This window comes from Cryptotermes secundus, unplaced genomic scaffold (assembly GCF_002891405.2).
Source record: "Cryptotermes secundus unplaced genomic scaffold, Csec_1.0 scaffold1924, whole genome shotgun sequence".
NCBI lineage: Eukaryota > Metazoa > Arthropoda > Insecta > Blattodea > Kalotermitidae > Cryptotermes > Cryptotermes secundus.
The window spans coordinates 127,772-154,173 of record NW_019737430.1 but is presented as its reverse complement, the minus strand read 5'-3'; the positions used below and the strand labels follow the sequence as shown (position 1 = coordinate 154,173).

General features: G+C 39.0%; 1 protein-coding gene across 5 annotated transcripts in view; it reads right to left on the bottom strand.

The window, feature by feature from the left end:
- The window catches only part of LOC111870453 (Fanconi anemia group D2 protein), a 96,774-nt gene that overhangs the window by 18,595 nt on the left and 51,777 nt on the right, over positions 1 to 26,402 (bottom strand). For all 5 annotated transcript variants that reach the window (XM_023862760.2, XM_023862758.2, XM_023862759.2 and 2 more), the window contains exons 15-21: positions 22,660 to 22,945; positions 19,033 to 19,193; positions 14,623 to 14,842; positions 10,301 to 10,543; positions 9,096 to 9,255; positions 3,784 to 3,987; positions 2,001 to 2,226 (exon numbers count right to left, since the gene is read on the bottom strand). In XM_023862760.2, coding sequence (XP_023718528.1) covers positions 2,001 to 2,226; positions 3,784 to 3,987; positions 9,096 to 9,255; positions 10,301 to 10,543; positions 14,623 to 14,842; positions 19,033 to 19,193; positions 22,660 to 22,945 — 1,500 coding nt within the window. The remainder of the gene's footprint in view (positions 1 to 2,000; positions 2,227 to 3,783; positions 3,988 to 9,095; positions 9,256 to 10,300; positions 10,544 to 14,622; positions 14,843 to 19,032; positions 19,194 to 22,659; positions 22,946 to 26,402) is intronic.

The window sequence follows — 26,402 nt, the reverse complement described above, 5'->3', positions numbered from 1 at the left end:
TAATAATCACTTTCGTATTTTCATTGCTTACTGTTTTTATGGCAACAAATTTTGTATCTATGTCACTGATGATGTACATGGATGGCACACTAAAACACAATGGCGCTTCACAGGCACTACATCAAAATGTGATGGCAAATTCCGGCAAAGCGAAGTTCTTCACTGTAAAGAAACCTGTTCCTCCATACCATTTGATGATGCATGAAACTGACATCTCATTCTGTGTTTGAATCTGTACAAACAATGATAGTTGTGTAAAACTGATCAGTGTTTATTTCATAATTGGTCTTTGTAATGGAGATACAACACATTTTCTGCAACGTAAAAACTGAATTTATAAATACTGTGGTATGTACACCTATCGATAGGCAATGGCCATGAAATTAGTGACTACATAATAGGCACTGCTAGGTAATGGCTCCACCAACAGACACAAATGCAACAATTGCATTCCAACAGAGGAGTGGTGTTTTCTATGTGCTCCATGCTGAGATGTTATAAGCAGGACAAGTGAGTCAGAGTTACTGAAGAGTTGGTTGGTGAGTTAGAGGATTGTCGGGGCTCTATCATTGCAAGTTGTTCCTGCTAGAAGCTGGTAGCTGAGGCCAGGGACAGTTCGAGAACCCAGAGAGGAAGGGGATGTCTGCCACTGGAAGCTGCTACCAAGCAACAGCAGTGAAGACGTGACTGTGGACACTAGTATGTAACGGTGACTTATAAGGTGTATGTGCTGTATCAAAAGAGTCCAATAAATCTAGTCATCAATCCAAAACCTTGTCTATAGTCACTCTATCATGTGACAATATTATTTAGATGGGCTTCAGATATCAAGGACTAAGGTCTGTCCTTATTCTATGGTTTCAGCCCCTGTCTTGGAAAATTTCCATCAATTTCATGTTTTCTGCAGTTTAGTGTTCAAATCCACTCTCTCCCAGAGAAATCTTAGATGGGCGTATCACTGTAAATGCAATTAAATAGCATTGCCTTAAGGTCCTCGCCCACTAGCACAGTGTCGTATCCGCGCAGTGCAGAGCGAAAGCTGTAGACGCATTGCTCTCCGTGTATTTAAATGGAAGTGCGCCCACTAGAGTAGGGTCGTGCCAGTATAGTATAGTATAGTATAGTATCGCCTCCGTTGCTCGAAGAAGCAAACGTTCTGCACGGCAGTGTCATGGCGGCACGCCGCATCCCCCTTCCACCTACCAAAACGCTTTGTCATTCCTGGGTTGAGTGCCAATGAGGCAAGACATGGCGTTCGAGGAAAGATTAATCTCCACTGTATAAGAGTACAATATCCTCTACGGCTGCAGTCATGCCTACTATTATGACAGCATGAGAAGAGAAAACGCTGAACAAATCAGGTAGACTAATAATTAGTATGTAATACATGAATGAAAACAAATTGCATATATAATGTTTTAACCCACGGTCTACAGTAGGCTTCCCATGCACGTGAGCCCCGGTAGCGTAGTAGGTATAGCGACTGCCTACGGGCTGGACGACCGAGGGGTCAGAGTTCGAGTCCCGGTAGGGTCAAGAAAATGTGGATCTATACATCCACTCCCCCATAAGCCTTTAATGGCGTCGTGCTTTCATTCGTTGAGCACAGGGACAACTGTACCTGTACCTTCCTTGTACNTGCACCCATATTCGCTTTGGCTGATCCTCTTGTAGCATCATAGCTACACAAATCGTTTCTTCTTCCAAAGACGAGTCGGTCATTGCAATATTCTGTACAACATGGAGCGCAAGACTGCACAAAAGCGGACTTGGTTCAACTTGGAGGGGTAAACGTAGTGGGTAACAACTTTGGTGGGGGGAATGCTTTCGGTCCCGTCTCTGACGCTACACGCCTGCAGTGGGCGCACTCGCTGGAGACATACTACAACGGCACTGCACTGTTCTGCTAACCATACTGCTCTATTGGGCTTTATACGTAAGTATAAGTATACTTAAGTAGCTTTATACTTCTAGACATACTATATATTACTATAACCTACTTGTTAATTGTTGGGAAGGTATGTAGACAGGAATCCTTGTTCTGAAGCATCTGTATTTCATCTTCCACCCATTTTGCTGTGGTATTAACAACTGACAATGTGTCGGTTACATTGGCAAAATAACTTTTCAGAAGTGATTCTATCTGTCTGTTATATACAGCTCCATGCTCAGGCAATCCATTTAGGGTGTACCATTGCCGAGAAAGAAACCCATGACATACTTCAGCTGAAAAATATATCATTATTATAAGGTCAACATATCTAACATATAAAATTATGTCGTCACAAAGTCTCCAAAGAATTAAACCATCAAGAAAGCAGTTTTGTGGGATGTTGCACCGTGTAGATATTGTGTTAAATACATTAGTTAACACAATATCTACATGGCACCACATTCCAGAAGACTGCTTTCTTCATAGTCACCGCCATGAAAACCTTAAATATTACAATTCAACCATCAGCTTCAAGCCTAACTCTTTCTTACTTTCTGCTGGAAAGCTTCTGACATCAGAATTTACCTGTACAGGTCTACTGTCAGAAATTTTACAAATTTATCATCACATTATGATTGTTTTTCAATGGTTCTTCTAGTAGCTCACATATAGGAACAACAGGTGGCAGAATACATACAGTGTCCTGTGACTTTATGTAACTTCTGAACAGGATTCTTAAAGTCATTCTGAATGAAAAATGTTAAATCAACATGAGTTATATTTACGATACTTTTAGAGCTATGGGTATCTGAAATGTAACACATGTGTACAGCAGACATGAATATGCTTGTGCAAATTTTTTAAAAATGAACAGTTGGCAATTCTAGAGAGCATTCCTTTGTAAACACAAATACAGATGTATTACCAGCATGACATAGCAGCTCTACATTTCAAAAGGATCATGATATATGAATGAACAGTTCCCTCATCAAAGGATTGGCCATGGTGGCTAGCTGAATTTACTGCTCTGTTCACATTTCTGTCACTCAGATAACCATGTACGAGGTCTTATGCAAAACATGTCATATGAATGCAAGGTGCACACAAGAAATGAACTACTCCAGTAAATCTCTGATGCTGCAGCTCTCCACATGGTTCCCCACTGAAGCAAACCTGGCTGTGCATCCAAATTGATGATGGATACTTTAAACAGTTACTACAAGCTATGTATACTGCACAGTGTAACAGCTTTAACTTTCTCCCAATAAAAATGCTTTTACAGTAATCAACTCCTTCCAGTCAAGCTCTATTACAAATACCCATAGTTCTGAAACTTCTGAGAACAGGAGTCATGTCAATGTCACATTTTTCACTCAGAATGACTTGAAGTTGTGATTTAAGTTATCGGTCAATGTGTATATGTGCGTTTTCCTATACCACAGTTTTATTTTTCATTTCCACACAAATCAGTCTGCTTTAAAAACATGGTAATAACAGCTAATTAGTATTCAATCTCAAAATTATTTCAAAAAACATTTCTTCATTTTATTAGTAAGTCCTCACATTAAACATCATGTACAAACATGAACAATTTTCCACTTGCCATGGATCAAAATGGAGTTTGGTTGATACATCTTAACAAGAAATGCCAGAATTATTAGTTTTAATGACACTCCATTCAACAAGACAGTGATTTAACTCCATTTTCTAAGGTAACACCAGAGTGAACTGAACATGAAATAAACCATTTTACATTCCAACTACTTGTACACTCCAAATTATTGCTTGTAATGTATATTCTCATCAATGTCAGAAAATGGATAAAATTATTAATTTAAGGCTCTACACACCTATTTTCTGTCTTGGTTCGGCTTCGTTTGGTGCAAAAGTGGACAGAACCTGCATCACTCTTACGAGATTTCCAGCAGATGTCAAAAGCACTGTGCAGCTTGCATATCTGAGAAAGTACTGACAACTGAACAGCACCAACTCTTTTAATAGTGCTGTCTTGGTGGTTTCACTGTTTTGTCTGCTGGCTATAATATGCAAGCAGTCTGAAATATAAATAATTACATTTAAAGAAGTCCAAATATTTTTCTTTGTTAAAAATAACGTTATAGAGTATTTATTTGACTAAAGGCCTACAGAAACACATACGGATTTAAGAGATGCCTCTCAATTTTTTGTCATACAATTTCAATTAATGCAAAATTGAATAATTCTGTGAGAAGTTTCAATATGCTTTCTCTTCATGTTTGTGAATACGCCCACTTTATTTTATAAGGCATCATTTGTGTCCATGTCCCCAGTCATTCATGTCTGCCCCTATTTATAATTTTTGAACCAAATAACAGACTTTCACAAAACATAGTACGAATATAATGCCATCATTACATTTTTTAACTTCCTGCCGCTAAAGATATGTACAGGGCAGTCTTGTAAATTTCTAAGGCAGGCAAGACACTGGTGTTCACTTTTCATTTTGTTCACTCAAATGTCTGTTCAGTCAAGTTTCAGATCCTGTTTATTTTGCATGAAAAATTAATTTCTTTCATTGCCATTGCCATGACCCATGCATCCTTCTCCATTTAAAATCTTGAAATTTTTGGGAATCAAAGGTATAACCAGAAAGTTGGGACAGCCTGGTATGTAGAAAAGGAAGTGTCTGTGTATGCTAGACTTGCATTCTTAGAACAAAGAAAACTGCTGAACTGTGGGCAAGACAGGTTTTTTGATAGATACTTTTCTGACATTCTGGCCAGTGCTGCAGAGAACTCAGTAATCACTTTCATTACCTTCCTCTTCATATAACTATTCAGAATATAATTTTCGTTTGCAGCTGTCAAAATCCATCATGGTATACCACTGCTTTAGTTCCATGTTCATTGCTTATGCCAAATTCTTCAGTTGCTAGATATACAGGATGTAAATGACAATGTGTGGACAAACTTTGGGCACAAGTTGTATATACCAAAACAAGATAAAATGTCCATATCAACATGAGTCTGGAAACATTTAATTTGTGATTTATAGCTGATAGAGTACATTTATAATAAGCCCTCATAATGTATTCCATGAGATTCAATGCATGCCTTGACATGTCTGATCATAGACTGCTGTATCCATTCAAAGATGCTGGGGAAGTTGCAGATAGTCTGACAGGTATCAATTATGTGATGGTGAAATGCCTTGTTATTGTCAACAGGAGCTGCATACACAAGGGTGTTTAGGTGTCCCCACAGGTAATGATTCAGAGTATTTAAATGTGGCAAGCATAGACACCATGCAGTGGGTCCTCTTTTACCTATCCATCAGTCATGATAGGCATTATTGAGAAATTCAGAAGATTCAAATGTGGTGAGCATTGAGGCCATGCAGTGGGTCCTCCTGTACTCATTAATTGGTCATGATAGGTGTTACTGAGAAATTAACTCTTTGACTGGTGCGAAGGGTATTTAAATGCCACCCCTGTCCTGGCAGACCCTTTAAGCTTTAAGTCACTAAAACGCATGCATTTATTTTTTTAAATAACTTCAACAAAAATTGGTTTTTAAAAATGAAACTTTCAGGAACTAACAGCTTGCACACATGACACTCTCTTGTCCATACAACGGAGTGTGAAATAGGGGCCTAGTGGCCCAATATTCTTCAATTTCGGGGTTTTGTCGATCCCTGTCATGAATGCAATCCCTAGGTATGTCCACATTTCATCTGGTGTGACATATTTGTAATTGTGTTCTCGAGAGTGAGGAGCTAATTCACGTGTGTTGAAGTGCTGGTGAGCATAGCAATTGGTTTCAGTTGTGGTGTGATTTACTAAGTCGTCATCCGGAAAAATTTTAATCCATGAAAAGGGGTACATTTTATGTGTTATATCAATTTTGATCCCGGAACTATTGTTGGTACAATGTCTCCATGCGTCCATGAGATGAGCGTGTCAGGCACCACACTCGTGGTGGCTAAATGTTCATGATTACTGTCTATCACTGTATTATTGTCACTATCAACTTCATCTAATTCAGGAATCATTATTTCATTGCCACTTTCATCATCAGCACAAATCTCGTTCACAACACTTTCCAGCTGGTCTGTAGGATCACTCTGACACTTGCTGCGAGAAGCCATGGTGAAACTGAATGAATGTGAAATATTTTCTGACCTTTTCCTTCTCAGTGGGTTCTGACAGTAATATAGACCCCCACAAAGTCAACAAGAGTTCTTTACAACCATGCACAAAAACTATCATAAATATATCTTTGGTTGATGAGTGCCAAGACAGCAAAGAAGGGAAGAGTGTATCAAAGCGCTAAAACATGCCGACAGGAAACGGCTGGCATCGTTTGGGCATAAAAACACGCCCGTGCCAGTCAAAGAGTTAAGAAGATTCAAATGTGGCAAGCATTGAGACCATGCAGTTGATCCTCCTCTCCCTATCCATCAGTCATGATAGGTGTTACTGAGAACATCATCTCGCACAGCATGGCTAAAATGTGCCAAAGCATCATTATGCATGTCTCACATTTGTGCTCTGACTTGTCAGTGGTACATATTCCAGTAGCTTTGGTAGATCATAAGAGGAAATCTCGGACATGATAGCCTGTAAGCCAATGTGGCAAAACTTACAGGCTTATCAAACAATCGTCAACGAAGACATTTTGACCGCTTATTATAAATATGGTCAAAATGTCCTTGTTGATGATTGTTAGTTGGTTGAGGGGCTATGCTACAAGCTGGAAGGTTGCGGGTTCAAGTCCCGATGAGGCCACTGGATTTTCTTCAATTGACCTAATCCTTCCAGCCGCACTATGTCCCTGGGGTCGACTCAGCCTCTAACAGAAATAAGTACCAGGAATTAATTAAATAATTTTCCTGGGGAGTAAAGCATGGCCAGCGTGTAATGCTGACAACCTTACCGACATCTTTGAGCCGACTGTCTAGATCAGGGGTCTCCAAACCTTTTGAACTGCGGGCCACATTAGGTAATTCAGCACTTTCAACAGGCCGGATAAAATGAGAAATTAATAACTCTAGGTATATGAGTTTTATTGAAAGCACAGAATTTCATAAACTAAATACAAAGTACGTGAGAATAAATTATCGTATATTAATGACAACAGACAGTAGCAGCAAATGCTCATCTTTTCATCACAAATTACAATAAAACAATTAATGTGAATGATGGAACTCTTTTTGCATTCTTAAAATCTGATTAAATTGAGGTTCAAATTTTGAAACGCTAATCACAAGTAGCGACTTTAAAAGTTCATCGGATAAATTTGCCCTGTATTTCGACTTGATGTACTTCATCTGGGAAAAACTTTGTTCACACAGATATGACATCCCAAAATGGAGATAAATTTACAAGCAAATTTCTTTAAATTTGGAAATTGCTCAGAGTTCAGAAATTTATAAAATTCGATCAAATTTCCTTCCTTGTATTTGTCTTTAATATGATAATTTTCCTGAAGTTCAATAATTTCCATTTGAATTTGACTTGGGACATCTGCAGCATCACAGTCAAACGGATTTTGAAACAATCTAATTTCCTGAGCACTGGAATCCAAATCAGCAAATCGCTTCCGAAATTGTTCTTTCAAATCTGAAATGACTAAATTTGCAAACGAGGAAGGAAATTCTGCTTCATCCTTTTTATGCAACTCTGCACAGTATAGCATATGAACAAAGTTACAATTTTTCACTTGGCTTTCCAGAAGTATCAACTTTGCTCTGAATGCCTTGATAAGTGCAAATAAATCACAGACTAAGTTATTTCACCCTGCAACTTTAAATTCAAATGGTTCATATGGTGCACCATATCAGCAAAAAATGCTAATTTCCAAAGCCCCTCGGTATCTGATAAAAGTGGTTCATGATGGTTTTTCTCGGTAAGAAATATATCAATTTCATTCCTGAGCTGAAAGAAGCGCGAAAGAACCTTTCCACAGCTAAGCCATCGAACTGCAGTATAATATGTCAGGTCAATAAGCTCAGAATCACATGTACCAGCACTCATTGGAAAATTAGTTCAAGTGGCGCATTTCTGCATAATTCTTTCGCAGGCTGGATAAAATCACATCACGGGCCGCATGTGGCCCGCGGGCCATAGTTTGGATACCATAGGTCTAGATAATGCGGGACCCTCAACGTCTCACAACGCTATGGGCCTTCACAGCCTGGTACAGGGATAGCTTTACTTACGTCTTCATTATTATTACAAATGTACTGTTTCTGCTGTAGCCACAAATTAAATGTTTCCTGACACAAGCTGATATGACATTTTTTCTTGTTTTGGTATGTGGAACTCGTGCCTGAAGTTTGTTTGCAACTTTCAGTAACAACATGTATACATATATGTTGCATCACTGTTTCCACCAAACACAGTGTATACCAGTAAGAATATATATTATTTACAATACCATGTATCATATACAGCTGTTAAAACATTCTAGGTCCTGTTCTATATGTCCCATTTCAATAACTTTTCATGAACATGTGACTGTTAATGACAAACAGAAGTCACCTATTTTGGATATTAATGTATGTGCCATTATTCTGACCTCCTCAGGACCTCCTACATAATTTAAATAATCATCATCATTTCTGTAGTAACAAATGCAATTCAACTGCATCATAGAAAATATTGCAGTAATCAACAACTGTTCATTCTTTCCTTAGTAGCACTGTTACAGATCACTTAACGATATCAAGAATAGAACTAAAATCTGTGTGACATAAGCACAATGGACATAAACGTTTAAATGAAAAACAAACTGAGTTAAAAAATGGATACATATTTGCAGAGGTAAGAAATGTGTATAAAATGTCTGCAAATAAAAAACAGCATAAAATAATACGGACCTTGGGTGTGGACAAAAAGTCTGTAGACAAAAATATGCAGGATAAATGGACAATGGACCAAAAAAATGTGGACAAAACATCCTGGAAATGAATAATTTTTATTTTTCAGTTCCTGTTAGCCTTAATATATAAGCCTAAGCAATACAAGGAAAACAGGGACCACATGTTGCTTCCAAAATTTATTTTTATTTTTTCTTCCAGATCTCTCTCTACAGTAGTGGGTGAATAAATACCAAACTGAAAAAAAAATCTTAAAGGGAATGAAACTTATACATAACAAGACAGAAATGCCATACTTGCTTACCTCTCAGTAAGGCATTATATGCACTGCTATGGAATCCAATCCAGCCCAAAGTACTAGCTACTGAATGAAGCAGCATGCTGTAGCATAATTTCACTTCTGCTGAGCCGTCTTTAAACATTTCTGGGCCATCATAAATTCCATCATTTGAATCTAGCAGTTTCTGGTAAGTAAACCACCTTCATAATCATCACTACTACATGCTGTGCAAGTTTAAAATAAGGCTACTACTATTTTTAAAGTGAACTAGAAAAGAGACAATACCTATATTTTGAAATAATATTCAGTTTTTCACTTATAATTGTAACATCTGAACATGTTCAGACACACCAATAAACAATCTGAAAACACGTGCAGCGAACAAAAGTGATAAATTTTTGGCAGCATGAAAAGTAGTGTGTGTGGCACTGAAAAACATCAAAGAATATCCATGGAGACAAAGATAACTTAAAACAAATTTTCAGCTAACAGACTCGTGAAACTTCAAAACTTCTGTCTAGTATGGGCCTACAGCTGATAAAGCATAATGCAGGGGATCTGAAAACTGGATCACAAGATGTTCAATATTTTGTCATGTCATGACTTTTACCTGTCATACTTGCCTTTGTATCGACATAAGATGTTCAATATTTTGACATATGTCATGATTAGCACTTATTTTATCTGTCATACTTTCTGATCTTTACAGGTGCATCGGCACTGAAAGCTACTTGAACCTGTATAAAGCTAGAGTTATCAATGTAGAAAAATTATGAAGTGTGCCAGGAATGAAGCATGCATGCACATACAGAGAGCAGACACAAGGTTCAAAAAATTAGAACTATTTTTGAGGCTGTAAGGAGGCCCTTCACTAAGGTCCTAAAAATGTAACAAATAAAATTAGGTGGATAAAAGTTCTATACAAGGATCTGAACATACAAAAATACATGAAGAGCATGTAAACTTGAGGATCCAGTAACATGCACACATGATATGAAGGTACTAACAATAGATTTGCTCTGAGAACTTCAGAAATTATGTTAAAGGACCACTAAAGAGATAAAGAACAGGGACCTAGAATGGAAAACTATATAAAAGGGAGTGGAAAAAGAGTAGATACAAATACTTGAGAAATGCTTAAGGGGGTCTAGAGAAGAAACATGACAACCAGTACTGGTCTCATTTCCAGTCACCCATGTAAACTCTTAATATCAATAAATTGTGTTTACCTGGCAATATTCAGCAGTGGCTTCCAGCTTCATTAAAATGAATGTCAGAAGCTTCATAGCACGGCGAGCAATGAGTGGTGTAGGAATACGATCCAGGCTAGCATACCCAACAGATGCTGCCTGCTGAGTGGTTGCCAAGGAGCTAATTAGCTTCAATGTAGAAGGAAGACAATGATCCAACTTGGTAACATAATCTTCTAGTAAAAAGAGCAACCCTGTCGGATATAGTACCAGTTTATCTTCCTGCAGAATTAAAACAAAGACCTTCAGTCTATGATTGCTGGACAGACCTACAATCTTCTTGCTAGTCTGCAAAAATACTTTGCCCCTGAAGATATGAATGTCTCATAGACACAGTATGAGAGGTCCACAGTAAAACTTATCATCAATTTGAACTGACTCTCCTGCTAGACATACAAATCCACTTAAGTCCTAAACAGAGTTCAGGGGACCCAAATTTATAGTTAAATATGGGGCAATCCATTTCAGAGAAGTGTTTACAGTCACAAGTTCGTCTAAGTCAAAGATCAATCTCATGGCAAAATTAAAATTATAAACAATATTATTTTACCACAGTAATACCTTGATACACAAAGAGGATGCATTCAGGAGTTTCATTTAAATATAAGTTTTTACAAAATGATAAAATATGCCGCTTAAATTTGTCAAACCACCAATGTCTGTTAGCCAAAAAACTCTCAGACTCTTCTGTCCTGTCACATTCGTCACACAATGCTTCACTCGTTTTTTTCCTTCTTTTTTTTCTGAAAGGGGGGGGGCACTTTAATCACTAAAGCAGAACTCAAACACAAGTTCTGTATCACTACAAACTATATAAGAATAACCTATCCACAGCTGTGATTAGGCTATATCATGATGATTTCTGCAACACACAACATAAGTATATATACTCATATTTACACTAACCATATCATACATACATCTCACACGTGTTGATGCATGCACAGGTTTTGAAGGCCCCAGTAGAACTAGCATCACATGGGATATAATGCCATGTAGTATGATGAACGTTAACTGGCATTTTGAAGGAATGTGCCATCTCTAACTTTGGGATCAAAGAATAATACAAGAAACCAGCATGAAGCAGGTAAAAAGTTTATTTTCAACATATCACATGGCACTGCATCCCAGAAGACAGAACTCTTCATAATCACTGGTGTAAGATGCCTCAAACCCTACCCACCATCACAACATCCCATTACTGCCAAACACAGTAGGTTAATTGGTTGAGGCACTATGCTACAAGCTGGAAGGTCGTGGGTTCAACTCCCAATAAGGCCATTGGATTTTTCAATTGATCTAATCCCTCCAGCTGCACTATGGCCCTGGGATTTCCTCACCTTCTAACAGAAATAAGTACCAGGAATCTTCCTGGAAGTAAAGGGCAGCTGGCACACAAGGCTGACAACCTCACTGCCATCTATGAGCTGACTGTCTATAAAATGTGGTAGCCTTGACCTCTCACAGCCCTATGGGCCCCCACAGCCTGTTACAGGGATAGTTTTCACATTTTACCTTTCTATTCCTGCCAAACAGAAATCTAGCTACAAGTCCACAGTAATGAGACTTAAAACCCCTACTCTAGATAAGAGAACTTAATGTATCAAGGGCAATAAATATTCTGCCACTGTGTCAGCCATAGCAGTGCCCATAATTGGTTTTCACATCAGACTGCCAACTTTCTAGGCACCAAAATCTGTTTGTGACATTCTGAAATCAACATTCTTGGGGCAAGCATTTGTACTTAATCCTCTTACTGCTTATATTCCTGTAATGACCCACAGGTACAGTCAACTCTCGATTATCCGGGGGCGGATTAACCGGTTTGCGGCTTAACCGGGGCTTTTTTTTTTAAGTTTATATGTTGTTTAATATTCATTCACTTTTGTTTCACATGGTGAGTTTAACACTATTTTCGCACTAGTGTGAACCGAGCTCTGCATTATTTCGTCCCGTTATGCGAACACAATGTTCTAGGGTGGGGGTGAAAGAATGCAAGAATTTTTGGAAAGTTTCAAGGACAAATACACCGCCCCAGGTTATTTAACGGTACCATCTCAGTGTGAGAGTGCATTGTGAAAGTAAGTATCAGTTTCTTAATATAGATCTTCAAGTGCGTTAGCAAAATGTCGGGGTTTAAAAGGAAGCGTGTTGTGTTAAGTATTCAACAGAAACTTGAAATTATCAATCAGCTGGAAAAAGGAGCTGTAGTTAAACAATTAGCAATGCAATACGGTATTGGAGAACAAACTGTTCGTGATTTGAAAAAACAAAAGAATGAGTTAATTTCCTTTGCTTCGTCTTCTAATTCAAGCGGAATGAAGAAGAGAAAAACCATGAAGAAATCAACATACGATGATCTCGACAAAGCGATGCTGACCTGGTTTAATCAACTAAGGGCACAGGGAACAACAATAACAGGACCAGTTTGTGCTAAACAAGCTAAATATTTTTTCGAAGCACTTGAACTAGAAGGGAGTTTTGACGCTTCTTCCGGTTGGCTAACACGTTTCAAGCAGCGTCATGGAATACGAGAAATCAGTATTCAAGGTGAGAAATTGTCAGGGGACTTGTCAGCATCAGATCAATTTTGCACCAATTTTGATAGTTTTGTGAAAAGTGAAAATCTGCTGCCAGAACAAATCTATAATGCCGATGAAACGGGTCTTTATTGGAAATGCTTGCCAACCAGAACATTGGCATTTCAAAATGAAAGACAGGCTCCAGGTCACAAATCCAGTAAGGAGAGATTGACAGTCTTGTGCTGTTCTAATGCATCAGGAACACACAAACTAATACCAGTAGTTATCGGCAAAGCGAAAAGACCACGCTCTTTTAAAGGAACAGTAGCTTCAAGTCTGCCTATCCATTATTTTAACCAGAAAGTAGCTTGGATGAATAGAGCGATATTTAAAGAATGGTTTGATTTTAAATTCGTGCCTCAAGTTCGTGACCATCTAAAATCCCAAGGCCTACCTGAGAAAGCTGTGCTCCTCATTGACAATGCGCCCTCACATCCTAACGAAAGTCTCCTGAGGTCAGATGATGGAAATATTTTTGTGAAATATTTTCCCGCTAATGTTACCGCACTTATCCAACCAATGGATCAAGGAGTTATCTCAAGTATGAAGAGAATCTACAGATCAAATTTGCTACAAAAGTACATCGATGAAGGCAATGATCTGACGTGTTTCTGGAAGTCCTTTTCAGTATTAGATGCCATATACGAGATTTCAACAGCGTGGGATACAGTAAAGCCATCTGTATTGAAAAATTCATGGAAGAAACTGATGCCTTTCATCACTAATGAAGATGACGAAATCCATGGATTCACTGGATTCAGTGAAAATGAGATAGCCATAAAATTGACCAAAGTGGCTAATCAAGTTCATGGTGGTGAAGAAGTCAACGAGGAAAATATAAGAGAGTGGTTTAACTGTGACTCGTGTGAACCGGGCTTCGAAATGTTAAGCAGTGACGAAATCGTAACTTCAATGGGGGTGCAGCCAGAAGAGCGGGAAGAAAGTGAGAATGAGGAAGAGGTGGACAGTGTTGCCAGTAAGAAAGTATCACATGGTGCTGCGCTTAATCATTTGGAATCCTTACTAGACTATCTTGAGAGTGAAGAGGACAGTTTATTAAGTGACAAGCTAATATTACGTAGGCTTCGTACGGATATCCGTAAAAAGGAAAATGCCGCGAAAAAGCAAAAGACAGTATTAAATTATTTTAAGTGTTAAGTGTGACCGTAAAAAGTGCTGGATGTTGTTGAACAGTGATTGAAATAACTAATTCATACTGAGTGTAATGTAAAGAAAGTATTAAATAGGCCATGAGATGACATAGAAATGAGGATGAATAAATTTAAATACAGGTAGGTCTATAGTATTATGAAGGTATTAAAAGGTAAAAGGTAAAGTTGTTCCTCTGCTCAACGAATTAAGCCCTACGCCATTAAGGCGTGTGGGGGAGTGGATGTATAGATCCAAATTTTCTTGACCTCGGCACTAGTTGGAGGTGAGTGGTCAGCTTCACGCCCCGGCCGCTTTACCCCCGGGGAAAGAGCCCCCGGTACCCATTGGATAGGAGGTTGGATGGACCCCAGAGCCGGTCTGGACGATTTGGAGAAGTTAAAATTCTTGACCCTACCGGGACTCGAACTCCGACCCTTCACAGTCGTCCAGCCCGTATAATAAAATTTGGCTTAACCGGGTTTTCGATTAACCGTGACTTCCATCCCCACCATTAGCCCGGATAATCGAGAGTTGACTGTATATTATAGATTAATATTAATACCTTACCTTCACAGCTCTCTCATCCAATACAAGACAGCTGCTCAAGGCAACAAACACTTCGATGTCCAACTCTCGAAAGAAATCTTTGTACACAGACAAATCCATTTCCCCTGTTACATTGGATGATGGGTTACCTGGCACAACTGCATTTACATCTGTTATTGATGTATTTCCTGCATCCTTAGTCTTACCCTTTTGTTTGCCTTTTCCTTTACCCTTACCAGCTCTATGAAACAAAGCAACAATGCAAATATTGAGTCACTAAAAGGTAGTATCACAAGCTCAACAAATATGCACTCAATGTGAATAATTATGTTAACTCTTTCTAGCCTTCAGTTAAATATTATTCAATAATGTTACCAATATGGAGTAGTAAGTATTATAAGCATCAAATGGAACAGATTATGAACCAAACATTACACAGTTTTTAATACAAGGTGGTTCAAATATGACCGGGACTGTTCTTTTTTAAACCATAATTGCCAAACACTTACTTGCACATGTCAGTCTTCAACGTACTCTCCTCCGAAGTCAATACATTTTTTTCCAATGTTATAGAAGCATCCTGATGACCTTTTCAAAAAAAGGCTTGTGGTTGGTGGCGCATCCACTCCCGAACATTCTCGATGACAGCATTGTTCACAAACCGCATGCCTTGCAAGTCTGATTTGAGCCTTCCAAACAGGTAGAAATCACCTGGGGCCAAATCGGGACTGTACAGCAGATGTGTCAGAAGGTTCCATTTAATTTCTGGAGGGTTTCCATTGTTTTGGGGGTATGGGGGCATGCATTGTCTTGAAGGAAGACTACCCGCTTTCCACCTGTCTTCTGCTTGGATCGGAACTTTTCTTTCACGTCTGTTGCCAAGAGGTCTGAGTAATAAGCTGCATTGACTGTTCTGGCATCTGTCAGAAAGTCTACATGGATAACCCCCTGCCAGTCCCAGAAGAACGTTGCCATCACTTTTCCTGCCGAACAGCTCCTCCACGCTCTCTTGGGTTTGGGAGAACTGGTATGCGGCCACTCACGTAATGACTGTTGGGACTCAAGAATGAAGTAGTGCACCCACAGTTCATCGGTGGTCACTATAGACTTCAAAAATGCATCACCTTCATCTTCAAACTGCTGTAGGAGACAACTGGCACCTTGCATGCGCATCATTTTGTTCGTATCTGTCAAAGTGCATGGTACCCACCGTGCATTCACCTTGCAATAGTGCAGGTGGTATTTCATGATGTCTTCTACACTACCAACACTGATGGACAGCATTGCTCCAAGTTCCTTGATAGTGATGCACCTATTCTCACGAATAAGTGCATCTGCATGATCAATTTTGGCTTGGATGTTCGTGGCCGACGATCATGCGGTTCATTCTCCACGCGCTCTCTGCCCTCTCTGAAGCAGTTACACCATTCAAACACACGGGTCCGTGAGAGACACTCTTCCCCATACTGTTGTTGGAGTCTGTGGTGAATTTCAGCATACGGGATGTTTTCTCCAACGAGGAATTTGATCACAATGTATTGTTCCACGCTCCGTGGTACCTTCTGATCACTCATTACTCTAGCAACTCCCAAACAGGACTGAACAAGTTCTAACTTGAACAGGAGGGAGGGTGCAGGTTGTGGCTTCACTCTCTCAAGGTCGCACAGCTGCTGCGTAGTACAGCTTGTTTACACATAAATCAGTCCTGGTCATATTTGAACCACGTTGTAATAATCTGTAACCCATGTACATGGCAAAACATTGAACAATGACAGAAATTTATACAGAATATCCAGAAAGACACTTCAGGGTTTTAGGAGGAGGATGGGTTTGACAAGAAGGCTTTCAGACTGGAGTTTGTGAAGTGAGCAGCCAGGATATCCATCAGGTTGTGGCAAATCAGGAACTGAACAGCATGGAGGGGCTGGCCCCTCCAAAATGGAAGATCCTACTAGCTCATTTAGTGTAAGACAGCTGAAAAGTTGGGAACACAGGCCACTTGGAATAGTTTTGCCCCATCGTTGGAAAAGAAAAAACTGCTGGATTATGGTGATGCACATGGATTAACTAGAACCCTATAAGGGAGCTGCTTGGAAGGAGCTACCTTAAGGAGAGAGCAGTGGGAGGGGTTAGAGAGTAGTCACTGAAGGAAAAACCAAGCAATGGAAAGGAAGGTGAGACATCAGAAGCAGAGACCTTGGAAAGAAAGGAACGGTGACATACCAATAGGCTATTCAGGACAAACAGCCTTAAGGAGGGAGCAACTTGACATGTAAATCCATTGCTAGGTAATGAAGCAACACACACGCAGCCAACAATAGAAGAGTAGCACTTTTTTTGTGTCAATGTATTGGACCATTGCTATGCAATGTGGTGACATCACACAGCAACAGTGGGTAGCGATCTTGTGACAGGTTTTTCCTGTGGGGCTGCACTGAAACTGTTCCTAGGCAGCAGCCAGTGCACCAATGGACTGGCTGGGTAGTGGTCACATGACATGCATTTTCTGTGATGCGTGTCAGTGCCACATCTATGTAAGTGAGCAGAATTCCTAAGCTGAAGCAGCAAGTGGCAGGAGTACTGCAGTAAGCTGGAGGAGTACAGAAGAGTACAAGTCAGCCTGTGAAGAATTAACGTGTGATTTGAGGACTTTATATGCGCCATAGTACAGTAACATTGGGAGTGCGTGATTTAGCGAGACTTTTATAGTTCCAGCATTATAGATCTATTGGCAGGAAACTTGTGGATATAGGCTGAGAAGATCAAAGTGGAGTGACTTGTAGTGTGAAAATCAGTAACAGTGTTATACAGCAATACCTCGCATAGTCCGGATTCGATCAGTCCGGATTCACTATAGTCCGGTTTTAAAATTTCAAAACAAACTAAATTTTAATTGAGCAAAATAAAAATAAATTATAAAAAATTAATACACAGAAATTATTCTTAATACATAAATGATCGGTTTTTTCCTTTTATTCAGTCAAGTCTCTTTTTGTGCAGTTTATTTTTATGTGGGTTTAAAGTTATGCGATACGCCACATATTTCAATTTTTTCTGCGGTTCCCTGTTGTACATGAATGTACCTATGCTTGGGTCGTTTGTTCTTGAGCTCTGACAGCCATTGCTGGAGGAGGTAGGGAGAGCACTAGTTTAACTGAATTTTGGAAGAGCTACATTAGAAACATTATCGAAAATATAGGCTAAGCATGGCATGAATTAACAGCAAGCAATATGAGGGCAGTATGGAAACATATACCACACTGTGGAAATAATTTCATTGGTTTTGAAACTAATTCTGCTGAAGTCACTAATAACATAGTGGAAATTGGACAGCAACTTGGTTTCAATGAGTTACATTCCGTCAACGTAATTGAGTGCATCAAATCGAACACTAATGAACTAGATAATGAAACACTTATTAACATAGATGAACAACGGGCTTATGAAGAACAGGAGGACAACTTAGACAACGACGACTGTGTTGAAGTGCCTGCATGAGAATTAACAGCTGAACAACTATAAAAAATTATTGGAATTGTTGAAACCTTGTCAGAGCACATTATGGAAGTTGATTCCAATATTTAACATAGCCTTACAATTTGCTGAATGATAAACAATGTAATTCGTTGCTACAAAGAAATGTATGAAGAGAAAAGGCCAAAGAAGAAAAATGTGCAGACATAAATATTGCAATTTTTAGAGAATAAAAAATAAACTGTGAAAAACATGAATTTTTTAAAATTATTTATAATAAAGACATCTGAATTTATTAATCGCGTTTTATTTATTGAAAAATGGAGATTTTTTTTGGAACCAATTATTATTCCTGCATGTATTTAGTTCCTCGATTAGTCTGATTTTAACAGGCTGGGATATTGGCAGAACTGATTACCTGGACTATGCAAGGTATTGCTGTACTTATTTGTAGTTATGACCTGTAAGTGGTCAATAAATCCAATTACCAATCCAATCCTCATCTGTACTCAATAATATACATGACAATATTGAAATGGATCTTAGAGATAGGATGGGATGGTATGAACTGGACTGATCTGGCCCAGGATAGGGACCAGTGGAAGGCTATTGTGGACATGGTAATGAACCTTCAAGTTCCATAAAATGTTGGGAATTTCTTGAGTAGCTGCACAACTGACAGCTTCTCAAGAAGGGCTCAGCTCCACGGAATCAGTGAGTTAGTTTAAAACCACAAACTGAGTTTCTTGCCCCCAGGCATTTAATTTGGAATATAATCAGGGAGAAATGTGTATGATAGTCTGCTTTAGTCTGAAGTTTAGCAAATAGAGGAAAGAGAAAGGAAAGGCTACCAAATCTGTATTCTGATCTGAAATGGGACTGAAGTGTTAACGAACTTAAGAATGCAAAATAATGGATTCTGTATCTCCCAAACAAAGTTCAAAAATTATAACATACCTTTTCTCATTTGCAGGTTTCTTAAGTTTTTCCTGTAACAGTGGCTTCACATCCACATAAAAATGGCAACGTGGTGGTCTGTAGTCCAAGGATTTTGCATAACCCAGGCCCTTAGCTAGCAGCTGCTGAAGTGATATAATATTTTCAATGCGCTGAAGTACCTGCAACACAAACCAATCTATTGAAGATAAATTTTTAAGCACAATTTTCAACCCACAACTAGTACCTTTTGATATTAAAATAAGCTATTTGTGAGGACCAAAATAACATGATTATTTCAAGACTAAATCATTGTCATCCTTGGAAAATATAAACCCACTTAATATGACATAACAGAACACACAACCACTTGAAGTTTAACTGATTTCACTTGATTTCAAATTTGGGCTGTTTTATTTTTATTACTGGTTTGAGATTTTTACTGGCCAAAATTTAGCCTGTTTTATTAAGATTTTTTAAAGCAAAATATTTGTTTTTATTGAATCTTTTACCAATTGCTAGAGAATTTTACAGTCTGACAGGTTTATTTTTAATTAAGTTTATACCGGGTTAAACACCCACACACACACACACACACACACAAAGTTTCATACAACGTATGAAAGTTTCTCACTTTCCCCTTCAAATGGAGTTTTGTCCGTTGACATAGCAGCATACCATACAAATCCAAAAGAATTTACTTGCTGCATGTTGGATTACTGGATCTGGATCACCTGGCCCAGTTAGCTTAGTGCTGCCTTCTTCCCCAAAAAATACCATTAATCGCGTGTTAAAATATGACTGCCTGCCCTATAATACCAGGGGTTTAAAATTCCCTATTCCCAGACAAAAGAATATTACCCTCTAGTTCAAATTTAGCCACCAGCCCAGTATTACCAAAAGTTTAAAAATCCTGTTAACAGATGTTGAGGGCTAAGCTGCAACTTAACATATATGACAACTATCCCACATGTCAATTTTAACCTCTCAATGTAGAGATCTTTAATTCTACTTAAACATGAGTAAAAAAGACAAGCATTTTGAACTGAAATAATCTCCATGCTTCTTGTTCAACTGAATAAAATTAGGAATGTGAGTTGACAAAAGACTCTAAATTATAAAGATAATTTTATATTACCTCAGGAACTCTGAGTAGTAAGCCTCAAAACATGGGCAGCAACACAACAGTTCTGACAACTCTAAACATTCTCTTCTATGTCATGCAGATGCAGGCTCCACACAATCTTTTTGGCTTAGATTTCTTTTCTGTGGGCACTATTATGCTAGCAAAATGCTGTTTTATAAGTCTCTTTACAGTAGTATCATTACCATGGCAACCTGGTATTTTACACCACATGGCATACTTCGCCAGCAGTCCCTCAATCAAATCCTGAAGTTTAAACAGTTAGCTTTCTGACCTACATTTTCTCTACATATTGTGAGAAAAATGAGGACTATGAAACCAAGTATTCTTATCAAATGCTTCGTTCATTCTCATTCTCTTCACTCAATTCATTTCACCTGCTGCTTTCGTATCAACCCCACCCATGTTTTGGTTAAGGGTTACATTGAATTACAGACAAGTTTGATTTGTTTCATTCTGGTCCGTCACAATAACAATTACAAATTATAAATTACTCCGTCCAATGTGACCTGTAAGNATATGGGGCAGATATTGTGCCACCTGGCTATCTTGATGTGGAGGTTCTTTATATCATCCAGGGTTTGCTCGTGGCTGCTGTGCTGTTTTCACAGTGAATGGCACAATATCTGCCCCATATAAGAGAGACGATGGGAGGACGAACACGAGCCTGCATGGTTTACGAATTTTAATTATTGACAATCTAAAAAACTTTCGATTAGCATCAAGGAATTTTATACAATTTTTTAAAACTTACATTCCCAGGAAACTGCTGTGTTTGTGAAATGTTCTATTCTGTGTACTGTGTGTTGTAACATATATGTGTACGTACTTTGCGTGTAAACAAATTATGTGATAGTGGTTTCCCATTTGTAGTGATGTTTGCCCTCTGAGGATGGTCCACAGAGACCGAAACATGTAAGGGTGTTAAGTTTTTATGTAGTAAAAGACTTACAGGTCACATTGGACGGAGTAATTTACAATTTGTAATTACAGACAGTCGCTCCAAATCTACCAGTTATGGTCTGAACATCCACACTATGGTAAGCTGGGAACACAGTCACATTCTTGTTGTCATGGCACTTGGAGCCACATACAGGACCATAATGTGCATTATAACTTCACCTTTCTGAAGCTTTTTTCTCTTAATTTTTTGGCAAATTATTCCTCTTTTATTTTCATGGTTCATACACATTCAGTGTTACATGACCACAGAAACTCTGCCAGACCTGGAGAAATACTGTCAGAATTTAGGGGTGACTATAAACAAGGTTTGGATTGGCAAATGGGTTTACTGACCACTTGTGCGCACCACTCGGAACTACAAGTAATTACAACACCATTACTGATTTCCACACTTACAAATCACTAGAACTTGCTAAGTCTTCTCAGTCTTCACTAGTTGTATCCTGACAACAGAGTTTAACACAGTTATTACAACAGTCTCACTGTAACTACAGCATATATAAAGTCTTCTTTTCTCAGCTGCACTCTTGCAACTAGCTCTTTTTTTCACAGCTGAACTTTCAACTCTCAACTGAACTGGACTGCCTTCTCTTCTCAGCCTCCCTTGCAGAGCTCAACTGAACCGCCAACACCCAACTGAAGTGCTTCCCTAATTATCTTCTTCATAACCACTTTTCAGACTGAATAGAAAACACCATTTCCAACAATAACTCTATTGTTGTAGAGGTGTCTTTCCTGATCTGTTGCTTACAAACGGGTTGCATAACCCCACTGTTCTACTGTTGTGTGCATGTATGTTGCAACAGCCACTGCTTAGCATGGGTCTATACACCCTATCATAAATCTTCATCCAAAAGGTAAGGCTTTTGCGGAGCAGAAATTCAGAGTTTCAGAACTACTGTTGTTACTTTGGTTTTGCTTTCAAAATAGGAGATAATTCCAAAATTGTCTACTTTCCAATATATGCTATGAAGGACTGCAGGTAACCTGAAGTTTAGTCCATGGTTTAAATGCTTCAATTCCAAACTATGACAATTTCAGTGGGAGGTATTATTTGAATGCTATGTGGCCCTTCCACAGGATGAGTGACACATCTGTTCAAATGTCCGTTGGGGTAGGTACAGAATCTGGATTTTTTTTTTTAATCTGAGTGATAACTGGACTATGAATAATTTCTGTGAACCCTCAGAGGCATCCATGGAGGTGCTGTCTATGACATGCAGAATTCTGTAGATACTTTGAAGTCTGTCCAAGAAAATTAGAGAACCAAAAATGGCTCTGGCTACCAGCTAAGTCTGTGTGAAGTAAAACCTCAGAATGGAATTCCCTAACACAAATAACAAGGTTTCTGCCACTGGAGGACAGCCCCAAGCAGAAGTACAAAATGACTAATATGTTAAATAGAGACCAAACTTTGTAAATTTCTCTCCTATCAATTCAACCAGTTGGCACTATAAAGGTGAGATTGCTAAATTGAATTTCATCTGTACTGTATTTCATTTCCCTCAATTTCTTCAGATACTTGTTCATTTTTAAATTACCTTCGTCTGCATCTCTTCGTCACGCAGAAGTGAAAAAGCATTAACCAATTCTCGGAACCAGTTTATGCAATAAAACAGACTATCTAATATAAAAATCTGTTCATCATGATTCAGTTTAGGAAAATCATCAATTAAATCAGTCATATCCTTGGGCATTGCTACTGAACAACTGAGGAGACCATCTACAGAATCCAGATTATTTGAAATTCGAAACTGAAGAGATCGCAGCAGTCGGAACATTGGAGCCATCACACACAGTGACTGAGCAGCTACAGCCCCTATGTTCCTACAAAAAATGAACAACAATTCAAAGTGAGATTTTTATTTATTTGTGGTTTATTTATTAACATTGATATTAGCTTAGACTACAGGCTTATATCATCAAGGGGGAGGATGACCAGTGAACAATGAACAGAAAAGGATGTGAAGAAAGTGGTCATGGCCCAGTTCCACATACTATACCAGCATCTTCCTGGAGGAAATGAAGAAAACCACCAAAAATCTCAGTCACAATAGCTGGCATCCTGGCCAAGAATTGAGCTGGGCACCTCCTGCATACAAGTCAGAAGTGTTACTATTTGAGCTATTTTTGTTTATTGCTAGTGTGGTGGGACTAAGTCCCCTGTACTGCAGCCACTTCTGGCCTATTGTTCCAGCCACAGATGATAGGTGAGGGTGATTGTGGAGCAATTGGTGGAATGAAGATTGGCAAGGGGAAACCGAAGTACTTGGAGAAAACCTGCCCCAGCGCCACTTTGTCCACCACAAATCCCACTTGACCAGACCCGGGATCGAACACAGACCGCTGCGATGGGCTACTATTTGAGCCAACTTTATTAGTAAAGTCTTATGTTATTTTATATCTCACTCTGAACAAGAAGTTTTAAATGAGAATTAACAACTGCCAATATACATTCTGATAGTGCCATATATTATTATTTGCACCTTCCTCATTGCACTTATGATCTACTGAACAATATACATATATTGTAACGTGTTTTGCCACTGAAGACGCAGTTTGGATTGTTAATTGGTTTAATTAACATCCTACAAGTCTTGGCTACAATTAATTATAACACTTATGGGTTTACACAATAATCTGTCCACTCTATCCTCAGTAGTCTACACGTATTCACGGTATGATGGGGGAGCTATACAGCTATCACAAACTATCACTGATTATCACACGTTCCGGTATTCTTCTTTCTGTGTTCACAATCCGCACTGTGTCACTCCTAATCACAAAACTCACCCCTGAGTAATGTTCGCTGCTCCTTATTTAGCCTCGGCACGGACAAAACAGAAAACAGTTACGTAACAGGTATCGCTGTTGTCTGACGCTGTGTTTGCCGATAGCCTAGCAACGCTGTTGGGAGTCGTTTACTGCTGCATAGCAACCGCGGCATCCCGTGTTACATCACCGCGGCAATGGTTGCCTTGCGCCGCCGCTCCTCTGCCACGTCACCATGGAGAAGGGGGTGTCTACCGAGCGTTGCACACTGATGGCCAGAGTGGGGGTATGTGACGTCACTTGTGAGATCACAGAGTTTATGCAACGCCCACCTCCCACTACGCCATCCATGTCACAATATGAAGAAGAAAACACAAAAGGAACTTACATGAATATTTCACTCTACAGTGACCACTGTTTTTAAACAGCTCATACTGATTAGATATGAAGGACATAGGAGTGTCTTATAAATATACTATTATATCTTATTTTAATGTTTCTAAATTATGCATTTTCCAAAATACATCATTTATTTTCCATGATTCAGACAGCCTCACACCATGAAATTATGTTTATACTACATTTTACAGTTATAAAATATTCCACTGAGTTCAAATCTTCTGGTCCCTTCATAATTTTTATTACAAAGCTCTCCATATCACGTCAAGCTCATTTGCGGTTATACATCATAAAGTCACTCACAAATGAACAATTTATTTTTATTTCTTGTGTTGAATTACAAATATAGGATTTCATTGCAGTTCTGTGAGTCTACTCATTGAAGCTGCTGAATAGTTGAGTGTCAGGCTAATTAGGAGAGATGTGGTTAGAAAATCTGATCTCTTTTAATTAACTCTATTTTTAGGTGCACATTAGTTACACAAATGGACGGTGTTTCTAATACTCTAGACACCACTAAACATACTGTAGTTGTTAGCAAACCCTTACTTTTTGTGGTTTATCTTATGATGCTGTCACTATCTAGACTATACAGCATTTAAAGGTGGCATGATTGATGAATTAGAAAGGATTTAGAAAGGTGGTTATGGCGTAATCAAGGTACTACCCTGCTGTTAGACTGGAGGGACCAAAAAAAATCACAAAATTCTCAGTTAGGACAGCCAGTGTGCTAGCTGAAATTGAAATAAGCAATTCCTGCTTGCAAGTCTAAAGCGTTACTACACCAACTGGCCCAGGGGCAACCTCTTTCATATTTGGCATATCAAATGACTGAATCTCAGCTTAGAGACTGGTTTTTCATAGTTTTCCTCTGTCTGCCCAGGCAAGTGAGTAACTAATTCCATGAAGCTGAGTCCTTCCTGAGAAGCTAATAGTTCCTCAGTTGTTCATTTGCTGGAGTACCTACTACTCCAAATGATAGTAAGCTTGCTAATGTGCCATTTTTTCTGTCTGTCTGCACCTCAGAACTACCACTAGAAATAATATATTGTGACATGTTGCGCAACGGAGAAACCCCCCCACCAGCAGTGATGCGGCGGGTGAGTCAGCGCTCCGTCATCCCCCCTCTGCATGGTGACGTAACGCGCAACACGCGGTGACGTAAGACGGCGTGAGGTAACAGCGTTGCTAGGTTATATGCAAACACGGCGACGTGGCACCGATTCTGACTGTGACGTGGCACACAACGACGCTGTTGACGTGGGCAACAGGCAACAGCGAACGGAATAAAAGCCGGCTGAGCGGTAAGCGTGAGTGAGTTGAAATGTGGCCATCGCCGAGTTCAGTTGTAGTCGAGTTAACTTGTAGCCGTCCCCGGAGAGAGTTGAAATATAGCAGCAGTCGCGAGAAGAAGGCCCGAATGCGTGGTTACAAGATTTTATGTGACAGTGTGCGATAACTAAGAAGTCAGCGAGTGGAAGACTTATTGTGTGCTTTCGAGACTTTGTGTGTGCTGTAGTACAGTTATATTTGGAGTGTGTAATTCAGAGAGACTTGTATAGCTCCCGCATTATTAATACGTGAAGACTCTTGAAGATAGTGTGAAGAGATTTGGTTGTAGGGTTTGTAAAGTGTGGAAACCCGTAACATTGTTATAATTAATTGTAGCCGAGATTTGTAGGTTAAATAAACCAATTAACGATCTCTACGGCGTATTCAGTAACGAGACACGTTAGAATATACTGTTGCTATGATATCATACTGCATCCTGGTAGGTGAATTCCAATGTTTTGGAGGCATTACTCCATCCATCTACAGGGTAAAGTGGGAAATGCTGGTACTGTCTTACCAGGCTACCCATACTACAATATGGTATCATAACCCAGAAGATGACAATATGAATTTTCACACGGCCATTAAACCCTCAAATCTTACATCAGAAATCATCTTCAGCACAGCCCAAATTAAGAAGAATTCACACGTGCACAAACAGATATGCATGCATATAAGCAGCTGCTGTTACACTGACAGGTATCACTACATCAATATCCATTTATAAAAATCAATACATAAAGTAACAATGGAACTAAAAAAATCTAATTCAACTCTTACT